Source organism: Arvicola amphibius, chromosome 11, assembly GCF_903992535.2.
Source record: "Arvicola amphibius chromosome 11, mArvAmp1.2, whole genome shotgun sequence".
Taxonomy (NCBI): Eukaryota; Metazoa; Chordata; class Mammalia; order Rodentia; family Cricetidae; genus Arvicola; species Arvicola amphibius.
The window spans coordinates 9,114,129-9,128,672 of record NC_052057.2 but is presented as its reverse complement, the minus strand read 5'-3'; the positions used below and the strand labels follow the sequence as shown (position 1 = coordinate 9,128,672).

At 35.9% G+C, this 14,544-nt stretch overlaps 1 protein-coding gene across 1 annotated transcript in view; it reads right to left on the bottom strand.

Moving 5' to 3' along the window:
* Zbbx (zinc finger B-box domain containing) overlaps nucleotides 1-14,544 on the bottom strand; it is a 72,059-nt gene that overhangs the window by 18,438 nt on the left and 39,077 nt on the right. The window contains exons 9-13 of the mRNA XM_038347939.1: nucleotides 8,989-9,098; nucleotides 8,568-8,668; nucleotides 7,388-7,467; nucleotides 5,474-5,613; nucleotides 1,931-2,220 (exon numbers count right to left, since the gene is read on the bottom strand). Of these exons, the coding sequence (XP_038203867.1) occupies nucleotides 1,931-2,220; nucleotides 5,474-5,613; nucleotides 7,388-7,467; nucleotides 8,568-8,668; nucleotides 8,989-9,098 (721 nt within the window). The remainder of the gene's footprint in view (nucleotides 1-1,930; nucleotides 2,221-5,473; nucleotides 5,614-7,387; nucleotides 7,468-8,567; nucleotides 8,669-8,988; nucleotides 9,099-14,544) is intronic.

Sequence of the window (14,544 nt, the reverse complement as noted above, 5' to 3'; positions counted from 1 at the left end):
TTAAACTTCACAATTGAAATATGGCTCTAATAAATGTGTAATGCTTTTAACGGAATAATAAAGGCATAATTTGTAAACAGAACCATGGTAAGAGACCATCTGTACACATTTTGTAGTAATTAGTTTTTCAACTTTACATATGAGATCCTTTCTGAGAAAAAAAAAAGGATACTGAAAAACAGAGGGAAAGAGAGAAAAATGGAGTGATCCAAGATTTCAGCCATCTGTGGACCTTTTATGGTCTCAGGGATGCTGTCAGAAGGCTCCAGACATTTTGCTCTGAGAACTGGATATTTTTATTCACAAATGCATTAGATGTCAGAGTGCAAAGTCCATATCAGCTCCCTGAGCCACTTTTGACTGAGCTTTCTGAAGCACAGATAAGGTCAGATCCTCCCCCACACAGCTAGCATTCCCTAAGTGCAAGACTCCTCGCCTATATGAACAGACATGTCAAACCATCTTCACAATGACCTGTGAAAATTGGGAAGATGAATTCTTGCTTTTTCTCCTTGCTGAAATCCACATCATTATCTACGGCTTTCTTCACTGGGGCAGTAGGAAGACAAGTTCATTTGAAGTGAGACCTTCTGTGGCAAAACAACTGCTGGATAATTTGTGGAAATGTCCTTCGGGAAAGGATTTAAGTTTACACCCCCCACACACATTAGGGCATTACTAAGAATGAGCAACACTAGTATATATATATATCCTGGTTTGGAAATTGCAGGGAAGAATATACACCCAACTGGATAGGGACATACAGACCTATGCAAAAATTATAGCTTTAAGATTCCATTCCCATGTCTGATATTTTATAGACCTGGCCCAGATCTGTGCAGATCAGTTTCTTTCATCTTGTTGCACCTGTGGTTAATTCTCTTAGTACCAGATCCCTCCCGCAGTATCTGAGAAAATGTACAAATATCTGGGGTTTTGAAGAAGTCTCAGTTCCAATTTTATATTTCAAAAGCACTACCTTTTTGACAGGATGGTGCACACACAGAAAAAAAAATCCAGTCTATACCAAACAGAATTAGCATGAACTCAAGTTTCATTCCCCCACATGTTTTGGTTATTGTTTCTGTTCAGGTTGCATAAATGGACTTTAAATTTTAAGGCCTATAAAGGGTTGATTTACCTGATTTACAAGGCATTTAGTACTAATAATTACAGCTACAATAGACCTCAACTAATTACAATGGAGATTCAAAACAGTTTTAAAAGAGGCATGAATGCAAAGATGAGTTACTTTGTTTGCTCCACTACTTCTTCCTTAGCCATATTCTTGAAATCATAACTTTCTTTATCTGCATCATAGACAGTGGTTATTTTCTATGCACCTTAACTGATAGTACTTCCAACAATAAATGGATTGATGCATATATGTGTGTATATACATATATAATGCAAATGTGTGTTTACACACACATACGCACACACACATATATATTAGACTGCATTACACTCTATAAGTGAATTGTGTTTGACAAAGAACCATTTTTCTTATTATGTATATGTAGTGGTTCCATTTCTGTACCATTTGTTACAGAAAAATGCTCGCTAAAATGACATTCATCTAGCCAGGCAGTGGTGGCACATGTCTTTAAATCAAGCACTTGGGAGGCAGAGGCAGGTGGATCTCTGTGAGTCTGAGGCCAGATTGGCATACAAGATCTAGTTCCAGGACAGGCTCCAAAGCTACAGAGAAACCCTGTCTCAAAAAAAAGACATTCATCTTATAAGATTTTTGTGAGATGCAAGCCCCTAGGGTCTGTTTCCATACAAGTCATGCTTTAAATAGCATCGTATAAGACAACACATTTTAACTTCAGTAGAAAATAACACTTTGGTATGTACTATATAAAAACATCATTTTCTCAACATCATCCTTATAAACTGTAAATTAATAAACCTATTATGTATTTACCGGTGGTGTCTTTGTAGTTTTTAAATCTTCAAAGTTTGGCTTCTCTTTCAGATTGCTACCTTCCAAGGATATGCTGGTATCTTGAGATGAATTCCCCTCTATGAAGGATGTATGTAAATCTACAGTTGGCTTAGAATTCTTGCTCCAAAATGACATGTAGGAATCACCAGAATTTTGGTTGTTTTCTGGGTCTGTATTTTTTTCTTTTACATTTTGTTCAAAAGAGCTGGCTTCTCCTACTTTTTTGAGCTCATGAGAATAAAGACCAGACTCCATATTATTGCCAAAATCTGTATTTGAAGAGCCTGTTGTTGAAAACACATTTAACAACATCCTAATATATTGAAAACATAAATTAACTAAATTGTTAGCAAAAGTCCAGAGTTAATTTTTAACCTATAAATCTTATTTTACCAAAATTTATTTACATATATCCATATTTAACCTATTTGATACATATAGTACAAATCTGTGGAGAAGGAAGTCAAGTAGATTTTAAAAAGTGAGGGGCAAAGTAGTGACATATGCTCTACCAAGACACAAAACGAGCAAGACAATATTAATCATCACCATGTTATGCCTGTCCCGAATGTCCTCATTTAGATCACTGGTCTTCACTGGGAGGAAGAGTGGAATTATCGGCACTCTCCTGTAAAACTGTCAGTGTATAGACAAACCTCAACCAATTAGACCCTGAAGTGAAACTTAGGGGACAGCATTAGTCACACCCTCCCATCGAACACTGTGTGTGACTAAAGTAAATCCTGGGGGGGGAAAGCACTGAGCAAGGTGCTAGATTATGTAAAATATGATAGACTTGGACCAAGGCTTCTATGGTATAAACGCTTGATTGTAGCCCCAAAATGTTGCCTGTTATTACCAAATATTTATATAACTTTGCTATAATACGTAGTAAATGAAAACTCCCTTCACACTGCTGTAATTAATAAAATCATTAGTATTATGAGAAATGAGATAAATTTATAGATCAGATATATACTTCTAAAAGAAAGTCAGGAAGGCTGGAAAACAGTGAAAGATCAGCAATAATAAATAATGCTTATTTCTTGGATCAAAACATAAAAATATCAGATTCATTAGAATAAATGATGGCCTTGTGTCTTAGAAAATATGCAGATAATATCAATAATGTATTGCAAGACTGAAAAATACTACTGGTGAAAACCTTCTCATAATGCCCTGTAACTAATAATGTAATAAAGACTGTAAATAAATAACAGAAGTCAGGAAATGAGAGAAAACACTTTGGGAAATAATATACCTGACAAAGAATATTATCAAAAATAAAGAACTCTTAAAACTCTATAATAGCTAAACAAACTAAAATGGGAAAAATGTAAACAAATATCTCATGAAAATAACACAGGGAATAGATTTATTAGAGTGCTTACCTCAGATATATAAAAATCTAGTTTAAAATCACAGCAAAACACACACACATACAAACACACATGCACATACATGTACACATGTGCACACACATAAACAAAATCATATACCTATAATAAATAAATATATCAAAAATGTTAACTATAAGATTTCACTAGGGAAATTGAAATAATATCAAGGGCTAGTGATTACTGTAGGAAGGGGAATTTTCTTCTCATGAGGAAATAAATACAAAATGTCTTGTTTCTCTGATAGAAACGTTTGGTTTAAATATGAGCTGCCATCCACAGGCTCATGCATTTGGACACTTTTTCTCCAGCTTGGTTGCAAGGTTATAGAACTTGTGGAAGGGAGAGTCTTGGGGGAGGAAGTACATCCCTAGGGGTGGAATTTGAGCTTTTATTGTTTGGCCTCACTTTTTGCTTTTCATCTCCACAACCTGTAGAGAGATGAAATTTGATGATTCCGCTTCGTGAACAGCTGGGGATCCTCCTACCGTGCCTTCTTTGACACAGTGGACTGTACATGTTCTGTAATTGCAATCTAAAATAAACCTTGTATTCCCAATCATCGTTGAGTTAAGGTATTCTATCACAGTCACAGAAAGATAACTCATACATGGAATATAGGAGAGGCTATATTCATAGTTGCCAAGCATTGGAAACAGAATGTTCATAGTTAATTGAAAAACTAAATAAATTGAAGTTCACTCATGCAGGGGACTATTACTCGGCATTTTGATGTGGAATGTGGGGGAAGCTGTGTAGATGATGCAAGTGCAAAGGAAGTACGGGGGTGCTGTGTACTTTCTGCTCAACCTTGATGTAAATCGAAAGCATTTCTAAGCAAAAAACATGTCTCAATGTCTATGAATTAATACACAGATACTTATGTTCACAATTTTCTCAAACCCATCTTAGAGATAGTAACAACCAGAGATGGGTCCAGAGCACTAAGCTGCAATGTGTATATGTACTCCATACTGAGCAGGCCAGTTGAAAAATGTCCGGGGAAGTAGGACTGGCAGGAAACCACTAGTCTTCTTCCCTTCTGCTGGCCAGTCAGCTTATTATCAGATTCAAATCAGTTATTTTAAAGAATGCCTTTGGGTATCCCTCAAGTTCTTCAGATATAAACCTTCTGGTTTCCTGAAAATCTTAGGTTTATAAAATATAGTCTCTAAAAAGAAGCTTAAAAATCATCCAGTAACTAAATTATAGATTAATAAAAGGAAGTCAGGAAAAGATGATGGCATTTCAAGGTGACACAGATTGAGGGACAGATATGAAAATTAAATCTGATGACCAAGTCAGGGCACTTCAGTGTGCCTCTGTAGATAGTGATCTTAAAACTTAGGCCAGGAAAGTAAGAAAAATATCTATACAGCATTCAGATCTCCAAAGTTCAAGAGAGCTAGAAGGAATGATACCACAGAAATAAAAACGGAATGATTTATTTAGGCAAAGGATTTATCTCACATAAACTTCACGTCATATGTGATTATGGAGAGCTATTTTTTGTGGGGGAGCGCTTATTTGGCTTACACTTCTACATTACTGTTCATCACTGAAGGAAGTCAGGACAGGAACTCAAACAGCAGAATCCTGGAGACAGGAGTTGATGCAGAGGCCTTGGCAGGGACTGCTTACTGGCTTGCTTCACATGGCTTCCTCAACCTGCTTTCTTTTTTTTAAATTGATTTTTATTGAGCTCTACATTTTTTTCTGACCCCTTCCCTGCTTCTCCCCTCCTCTTCAGCCCTCTCCCAAGGCCAGGGCAACCATGGAGAGCTATTTAATTGTATGTGAAGGCAATGCAGCCCCCTCCCTCAGACTTTCATCATGTAAATTTCTTCTATGTAAGCTTTAAAATGCTAATTTACTCCATAATAAATTTTATAGTGCCCCAAATAGATTGTAATTGCTTATAAATACAACACTGTTATCTATTGATTGAAAGATTATTTACAAGAGAATTACATGTTCTCAATCAATTTCCTTACAAGTATCACTTTTTCTGGTTTTATAATGAACGGAATAATAAGAAAAATGTTCCCGGGCTACTACGTCTTTGGTATTATTAAATTATCCACATTCATTATTAAGATATATTAAGCAAAAAGAAGAACATTACCTTTTAAGTCATCCTTACGGTATGTAGAATTTGCTCTCAAACAAAGACTCAAGAGGTCAGTTTTTCCTTTGTTGAAAACAAGATGCTGATGGATGCCATTGTCACGTGGAAAGCAATTCTGATAATCAGGAAATGTAGAACTTTCATGTTTTGGGAACAAACACAAATAACAAGTTGGAAGGAATAGTCTCTGAAAGTTCTGGTTTTTAGTTGCATAAGATTGTAGTATAATATTGGCTTTAAATTTTCAGTAAACATATCCTATAAAATATAAGCTAAGTTGTATTATTTACAAGAAATATATGACATCATTAACTGCAACTAAACCACAAAATTCTCATAGAAATTTCCAACTTAATAATATATTGATATGTTTGAATTCGGACATCTTTCAAGAACATTGAAATTTGGTAAAATTACAATCACAGCATGTCATGAACATATCTGCACCCCCATTCGGAGGTGAAAGTTAAACGCAGTATCTAGTACATTATGGTTGTCAACAATGTATACTATCTATATACACAGCTGTACTGCAACATTCACAACAGACTGAGCAACCCCAGATTTTTATGTAAACTCTATAATCAAAAACTCACAGATTATAGTTAACCAAAATGTCATCTTAGGTCATTCGTGTTTCAAAGAAAAAGAGGTAGTATTGTTCTGTAAGTACCTACAAACCAATGTGGTAAGACTAAAGCCAAACCATAATAGATAGTTTCCTTTACCGCTTTTAGTGGATTACACAAGAGTCAAAGAAAATATAGGATAATATAGGTGAAAGAAGTAAATAGGGGTCAATATGATGCTTCAGTGTGTAAGGAGACTTGTTACCAGGTCTTATAACCTGAGTTCAATCCAAGAACCTATATGGTAGAAGGAGAGAACTCCTAACAAGCTGTCCTCTGATCTTCACATGCAAGTATATGCCAACATACAGAGTACACAGACACTTAATAAATTATTAATTAATTACTAGATTTTTTTAAAGAAGCAAGCAGAACTGTCTTTCATTTCCTTCAGGAAACACAATAACAGGTAGTAGCCTCTCAACTACTGTCAGATATTGGCATCTCCTGTCAAAATCTCTGCACCTCTGCTGTTCACCATTTGAGAGCCTATGTTCAGACAAAGAGCTGCCTAGAGTTCTCTGGAATCACTTTGATTCAGAGCTGCTGTAATGATTTGGGAATGGCAGAAGCTGATCTAAATGAAGCACCATCAGAAGAGGTGCTTACCAGAAGCTACATGCCACTGTTGAGTCACATTGAACCCTTGTGATTAAACACCAGAAATTCTACAGCTCATAGAAGGGGGTAATATTGAACTTTACTAACAGGAAAAAAAATAGATTTCATTGTTTATATGGAGTTGGCACAATAGCACAAAACTATTGTAAAGTGAGCTACTATACTTCTTTTGCCAATCACATATTAGGCTTTGCCTACAGAGCAGTATTATGCTAGAGGGCTCCTGAACCTGATCACTTATGTAACTTCTTATTTTAAAGTTCCAAAGAAATCACAGTCAAATAGGATCATTAGAGAAAAGAAGGCTGATATAAACTATATTTGACTTGGAAAATTACTTCAAATGATAATTGCAAATTTCACAATAAAATATAAAGTAATACAAATATTAGACAAAGAAATTATTTTGTATATAAAAAGTAATATGTAGAAGTTTCTACATGACTTAAGAAAATTTATCATAATATATATCCAGCTAGAGAGATGGATGATAATTTCATGGATGTATTAGTTGGTATTATTATTTTTTGCTGATCTATAGATCAAATCCACCCTACGGCATCATCCATGTTAGACAATCTACCATGGCCCTGCCCTTTGAGACTGGTGTTTGAAGAGGGCTGCTAAAAAGAGTAACCAAAATGAATGAAAATAATCTTACCTTAAATGACTCTCTGCATCAGCTAATTCAACTCTGTAAGGTACAGCGACCCCTGGTTCTTCAATGTCTGCTTCATGAGTCTTATTAAATACATGTTACGTAATATTAGTATGCTCAATAAGTTCACTAGCCAGTTAAGTGTTGGTAATGTTTATATTTTTCCCTACAAATGACTCTCTAGCTAAATCACACATGTTCCAGGGGGACCAGATTCAACTGTTCTTCCTTGTGGGCACTAAATGTTTCATTCAGTTTGTAAAATTGTCACATTTGTGACCAATAATAGAAACTTAAGCAACAACTGTCAATCCCAGTAGATTAGTGACTAGTGCTTTCCCAGTTTTCTTACTGTCTGTCTACAATTTATTTAAAGAACCAAAATTTTAATAAAAGGTGTATATATATATATATATGTGTGTGTGTGTGTGTGTGTGTGTGTGTGTGTGTGTGTGTGTGTGCATATGGATATATATGTGTATATATGTATGTGAGAAAGTATATGTGTATTTGATTAATATCACCCACTTATTTACAGACTAAATGGAACATTGATAAAAGAAAGAAAAGCTGTAGTGGCTATCAATATAGCAGCCATAGAAACAGCAAGATGTAGACTCTACATTCTTATTTTCTGAAACAGCCAACCCCAAAGTCAGAATGACTTGGAGAAAGTGATAATTCAACTATTAGATAAGTAGGAAGTCAAAATGCAGGGACTGGATCACATCTGAGTCATTTTTTTTGAGCTCTGCTTGGCTACCTCTGGTTCCATTGTAACTTCCAAAGATGTGGGGACATTATTATAAAACCTCTCAAACTATAAATACTGTCTTTTCCTTTAAAGGGAATAAATATTAATGATATTATAGAAACCACATTTACACTTAATTATATTTAAATAACATTCCATGTAATGAAACTGATCTTTTTGTGAAAGCCTCAGAAAACATGTGTTCACATCCCATGATTCATGCCTCCATAAAAGTGGAAATGTTACATTTGCATGCAGATCTATTCTCTATAATAAAAATTATAGTTTTATATTTGTCAACAATCTGGAATCCAAATGTAAAATTCTTCTTAAACTCTAATGAATTTTTTAGCAAAATCTTACTGATAATAATAGGACATCACTATTATATGTTTTCCATGTTGAAGACTTTGAACATTATCTACTTACACCATCCAGTTCTACTATTGTTAGAGATGGTGGAGGTCTCTCTATATTCAATTTTTCTACTGGCATAAAAAGAGGTGGATATTGGACTTTGATCTCCTCAACTAGGAAGAAAAAATGGAAAACCATATTAGCAAACAACATGTCTGATAATTTGTTTTCTAGAAATATTACTGTCTACAATAAAAGAGCAGTTGTTTATGAATCAACACAAAGATGGAAACACTATCAATTCCTTTAGCTCAGGCAAAACATGAAGCTATTGAGCTTAAAGTCAGGTACTATACCAAATAAAAGGAGATGGAATTTAATTAGTCGAGATAAGAATGATACATGGACAAAAGTTAAAAGCATGTGTTAATAACTGCTTATTTATAGAATTTTAAGCAATAAGTGTTTAAGATCTAGTTAAAACCCAACTGACCGTCGCTATCAACATCATTTTCATTCTGAGAGCTCTGTGCCTCTATAGTAGCTTCAGAGGGATGTGGGGACGTATTTGATAGTATGTTCCGAAGTTGTTCCTGTGGAGTTCTACAAAACAATAAAAATATAATCAAAAGAGAAAAATATCAATAGAACTTTCCCAGACGAGATGTGTACTTGCCAAATGAATTAAAACTGAAAATTAATGATGACATTTTCACCATAATATTAATTCTAAGAATATTGTAATTAATAAAATTTTAATGTAATGAAAGTTTTTAAATAAATTCCACATCACCCAAGGAGTTTTTCAACTGTAGACTTTTTGTTTAAGGTGAAGACCAAAGTCATCACACAAGTCAGTATTCTCTCAAAAGCCATATGGAGTCCAAAAACCATGCCATGTTGTTGGCAAAGCTAATTTGCAAGTGTATGTTTTATCTCACACACATAGCACCATGGTAATGAGTTCTAAGGCATCCTGTGGACATTTAGCTAAGTTTTCAGCACACCATAGGAGTGGTAAAATGGGGTCACATTATAAGAATGTGTGCCATAATGTCTGTGGCATCTACTACCTAATTAACATCTAGGATGGATGCAACCTGCTTCAAATGGAAAACATAGAGCTTGAAAATTTTCAGAGTTCAAGGGTGTGTATTAATTCTGGAGGATGTTCAGAGAACATGTTTGGGGTAATTAAAGACAGCTGCACCACCCTCACAGATCTTGCAAGCACACGTTTGTCATGTAAAACACAAGGCTGTCTTATTGATATTGTTAATGCCAAAAGAAAGTTAAAAATTGCTCATTTTTGTTCTAACTCCTTTTGGTACTTTCAGTGTTATTAGACATTAGATTAAATAATCTCTACTATAATCCTCAATTTAAAGATGAAATTGAAGGGGAAAGTGGAGAACTTAGTTGTTCTAACTTTTTAGGCAGAGAAAACAAGAGCAGGAGTCTGAGGACTTTGCCTCATCAAGCACACATTCCTAGCTATAGTCTCATTTTGCAGTACATAATTTCTTACTTGTAAATACAACAGCTGCATTTTCTAAATATTGTAAAAATCACATAAATATAAAATCTATTGTATTTCTAATCTTTATCTTTTAAAAACATTCTTTGAGAGATTCCTTCCACCCAGAGTTTGACTAAGTTATTTATATATTGCAAATGATATGAGAGTATATGTAAGCAACCCAAAAAATTCTACATGGAACTCTTAAAATGGATAAACACTTTCAGTGAAGTGGCTAGATACAGATTAACTCAAAATTTCAGTAGCCATCTTATGTAAAAATGATAAATGGGCTGAGAAACAAATCAAGAAAACAACACCCTTCACATTAGCCACAAATAATATAAATTATATTGAGTAACTCTATCTAAGCAAGTGAAGGGCTGTGTTAAAAGAACTTCAAATATTTGAAGAAAAAATAGAAAAGATATCTGAAGATGGAAAGATCTCTCATGCTCATGGATCACGAGGAATAACATAGAAAAGTGGCCATCTTACTAAAAGCAATCTATATTTCCAACACAATTTCCATCAAAATTCCAACATAATTAATACAGACATTGAAAGAATAATATTCAACTTCATATGGAAAAACAAAAAACCTAGAATAGCTAAAAACAATCCTGTAAATAAAGGAACTTCCAGAGGTATTGTTAACACTGATTTCAAGCTCTACTATAGAGCTACAGTAATAAAAACAGCACACTATTGGCATAACAGACTGGTGAATCAATAGAAACAAATTGAAGACACAGACATAAATCCACTAACCTATATACAATTGATTTTTGATAAAAAAGCCAAAGTTATACAAATGGTTAAAAGAAAGCATCTTCAACAAATGGTGCTAGCATAACTGGTTGTCAGCATGTAGAAGGCAAATACATCCATATCTATCATGCTATAAATCTCAATTCCAAGTAGATCAAAGACCTCAACATAAATCCAGTTACACTGAACCTGCTAGAAGAGAGAGTTGGAAATAGCCTTGAATGCATTGGCACAAGAGACAACTTAATGAATAGAACACTAGTAGCACAGACACTAAGATCAACGATTAATAAAAGGAACCTCAAGAAACTCAAAAACTTCAATAACGCAAAGGACTTTGTAAATAGGACAAAAGAGTCACCTACAGAATGAGAAAAGAGCTTTACCAGCCCCACATCTAACAGAGGGCTGATCTCCAAAATATATAAAGAATACAAGAGAGCAGATATCAGAAAACAAAATAATCAAATTAAAATGTGTGATACAGATTTAAACAGAGAATCCACAATAGAAAAATCTCAAATTATTGAAAAATCCTTAAAGAAATTTTCAAACTTCTTGACAGTTAGCGAAATGCATGGTGTTGGAGGTCCTTCTGTCTATGTGTTGCTTTTATTGGTTAATGAATAAAGAAACTGGCTTGGCCTATAGCATGGGAGGAGGAAGGTGGAGTTAGAGAGGAGAAGCCATGTAGCTCCACAAGAGAAAGATGCAAGAAGTTTAGCTAGTAAGCCACAGCCACGTGGTGACACACAGATTACTAGATATGGGTTAAATTAATATGTAAGAGTTATGCAATAAGAAGCTAGAGCTAATGGGCCAAGCAGTGATTTAATTAATAGAGTTTCTGTGTGATTGTTTCGGGGCTAAGTGGTCAGGGACAAACAAGTGGCCTTCATCCAACAAATGTAAATCCAAACAACTCTGAGATTCCATTTTACACGTGTCAGAATGGCTAAAATCAAAAGCATTAATAACAGGACAGAACTGGAGGAAGAGCAACACCTTTCCATTGTTGGTAGGAGTGCAAATACATACAGCGACTCTCGAGAACAATATGGTGCTTTTTCAGAAAGTTCTGAATTAATTCCTCAAGACCCTATTATACCATTCTTGGGCATATACCCAAAGGACGCTCAATAACACCAGAAGGAAACTTGCTCAGCTGTGTTCATAGCATCTTTATTTGTAATATTCATGATCTTACAACAACCTGGATATCCTTCAACTTAAGAATGGATAAATAAAATGTGGTTCATTTACACAGAGAGTATTGCTTAGCTGTTAAAAACAATGACATCATAAAATTTAAAGGCAAATAAATGAAACTAGAACTAGAAAAAAAATCATCCTGAGTGAGGTAACCCAGAACCATAAGATAAACATGCTTTGTACTCACTCATAAGTAGATATATGGTCTATATACTACAGTCCACAGCTCCAGAGGGGCTAAGTAACAAGGTGGGTGCAAGGGCAGAAACTCATATCTCCCTGGGAAGGGAAAATAGAGGAGGCTTCATGGGTGGAGTTGGGGAGATGGGATGCATGGGAATATGAACATGAGAGAACAGGTTGTGGGTGGACAGGGAGAAAGTACTGAAAGCAATTTCTGGAAAGGGGAAGAGGGCGTTTCACAGTCAGGTAGAATCCTGGTGCAAGGGAAACTCCCAGGAATCTATAAGGATGACCCAGCTAAGACTTCTAGAAGTATCAATATATAGCCTGAATTGGCTTTTTCCTATACCAGTCAAGACTTACAGTGGAGGGATTGGGCCACCAGCCACATAATCTTCAACTTATTGTCTGTCCTGCCTATGGGCTGTGCTAGGGTAAGGGTGGTGCAGAGATTGTAGGAGTGGCACACAATGACTAGTGCGGCCTCAGGTCCATGGCCATGAAAGTCAGTCTACCTCTGACACTGCCTCGAGCGCCAGGACCACAGGTTGGATGGCCTAGACACTTAGGATAGAACCAAACATGATTGGAGAAAAAATGTCAATGTAATGATGCCCAACAATATATGCTATACTCATAGGTGATTCTCTAAGTAAAGACTTAATAGGCCTGATAGCAGGGTTAAATAACAGAGGCACTACAAATTAATTATTCTAACTTCAGCATATTAAATTAGAGAAAATTTATACCATAATATTTAAGAGCTTTGACCATGAGTAAGCAACTAGCTAATCCAAACGAAATCTTGATTTCTGTTATTCCAACTCTGGCACCTCCCACAGAACCATGCCACATAAATAAAGGCAAAATTGCCTTTTTTAAACAGTAGTCACCGCTCCATCTGCTCTTTAAAATTTAGCAAATTTTTATTGAAATAGTTTTGATCATGACTGTATGTTTGTGTGTGTTTCTGTATGTGTGCATGTGTGTGTTTTGTATAAATAAGTATATGAATCTTTATGCTCATGTGTGTGGCAGTGTGAGAAGACTGGCCATCCATATGTGTAATTTTTAAACTACCCTCCATTTGGTTGTACATAGTCTCTCATTGATCGTGATTTTGCCTGGTCTTTATTTTGCCTGTGTGGCCAATGTATCCTTATCTGTTTGTCTCTGCCTCCATTGCACTGGATTGTTAACATTTCTATTATGCACAGCATTTGTATGTGGGTTCTGGGGATTTAATTAGGTTCTTGTGTTTATATCTCAGGGACTTCACAGACTTATTTATCTATCCCTCATATTCAGTATTATTCATAGAAATCCATGTAAATATATAGTAAATCTGTCCAAGAGCTTTTGGCTGAGAGTTCCTAGACCTAGGAGAGTACCCACTATTATTTTGCCAAAAGACATAGTATTTAGCTGCTTTCCAAACACAGATCTCTCTACCCATAGATTAAGGTAACCCTCATTCCTCATCAGAAAAGTTTTAAAAGACTCGGCAGTGGCTGAAACGTAGAGCATAATTGCCTGTGGTGTGCTCAGCCATAAGCGGGGTATCTACCACATGCCCTCTCTTCCCAGAGCTAGGAGAATAACATGGAAGAGGAAACAGAATTCAGGGAAGAGTGGGAAGAATGGATGTATTCTAAGGATGACAGGGCCATTATATACATTAACACAGAGCAGCTGTGGCTGCTTACATAAGGCCTGTATATGATCAAACCAGTCAAGATTCCAATTGGGGAAGGAGTGGCAAGGGAAAGAAGCTCAGGAGCACCACCCTAGCTGGGAATCTATTGAAAGTTGCTAGCTGCTAGGGGAGGGTGAGTCACTTCTCTTTAGGGGTGTGGTCCCTAGAAGTCTGATGATGCTCCAACAGACACCCCCACACAACACACACAGTCAGTGGGTCAGCACTAATTAAAGAGAAAGGAAGGAAAATAACACCTTGCCTTGAAGAACTCAAATTTTTAAATGCAAAAGAATTGGGAAATCATCAGAGGAACAGCATAGGAGAGTTAGGACTAGGCTTAGAAAGAACTTGAAGACAAAATAACACACACGGGAAATATGTTCAAGAATGTACCAAAGATGGCATCGGAAAAGAGGTTGTTTTCCCTATGATGATGCACAGGCCTTGTGATCACTTTCCTGCCTCACTCTAGAGAGTTTCCCCTGCATCTGGTCCTTCAGAATGTGATCAGAGGCCAACCTTCTAGCCCCAAGTCACTCATGAGGCATCAGAACTGTGGAAACTCGGAACTTAGCATCAGACCTACCGAAGAATGTGCTTTCCCCTTCCTCTAGAAAGCTGGAAGGGACTGAGTGTAGGCATCTCTGCTGTGAAATAAATTGAGC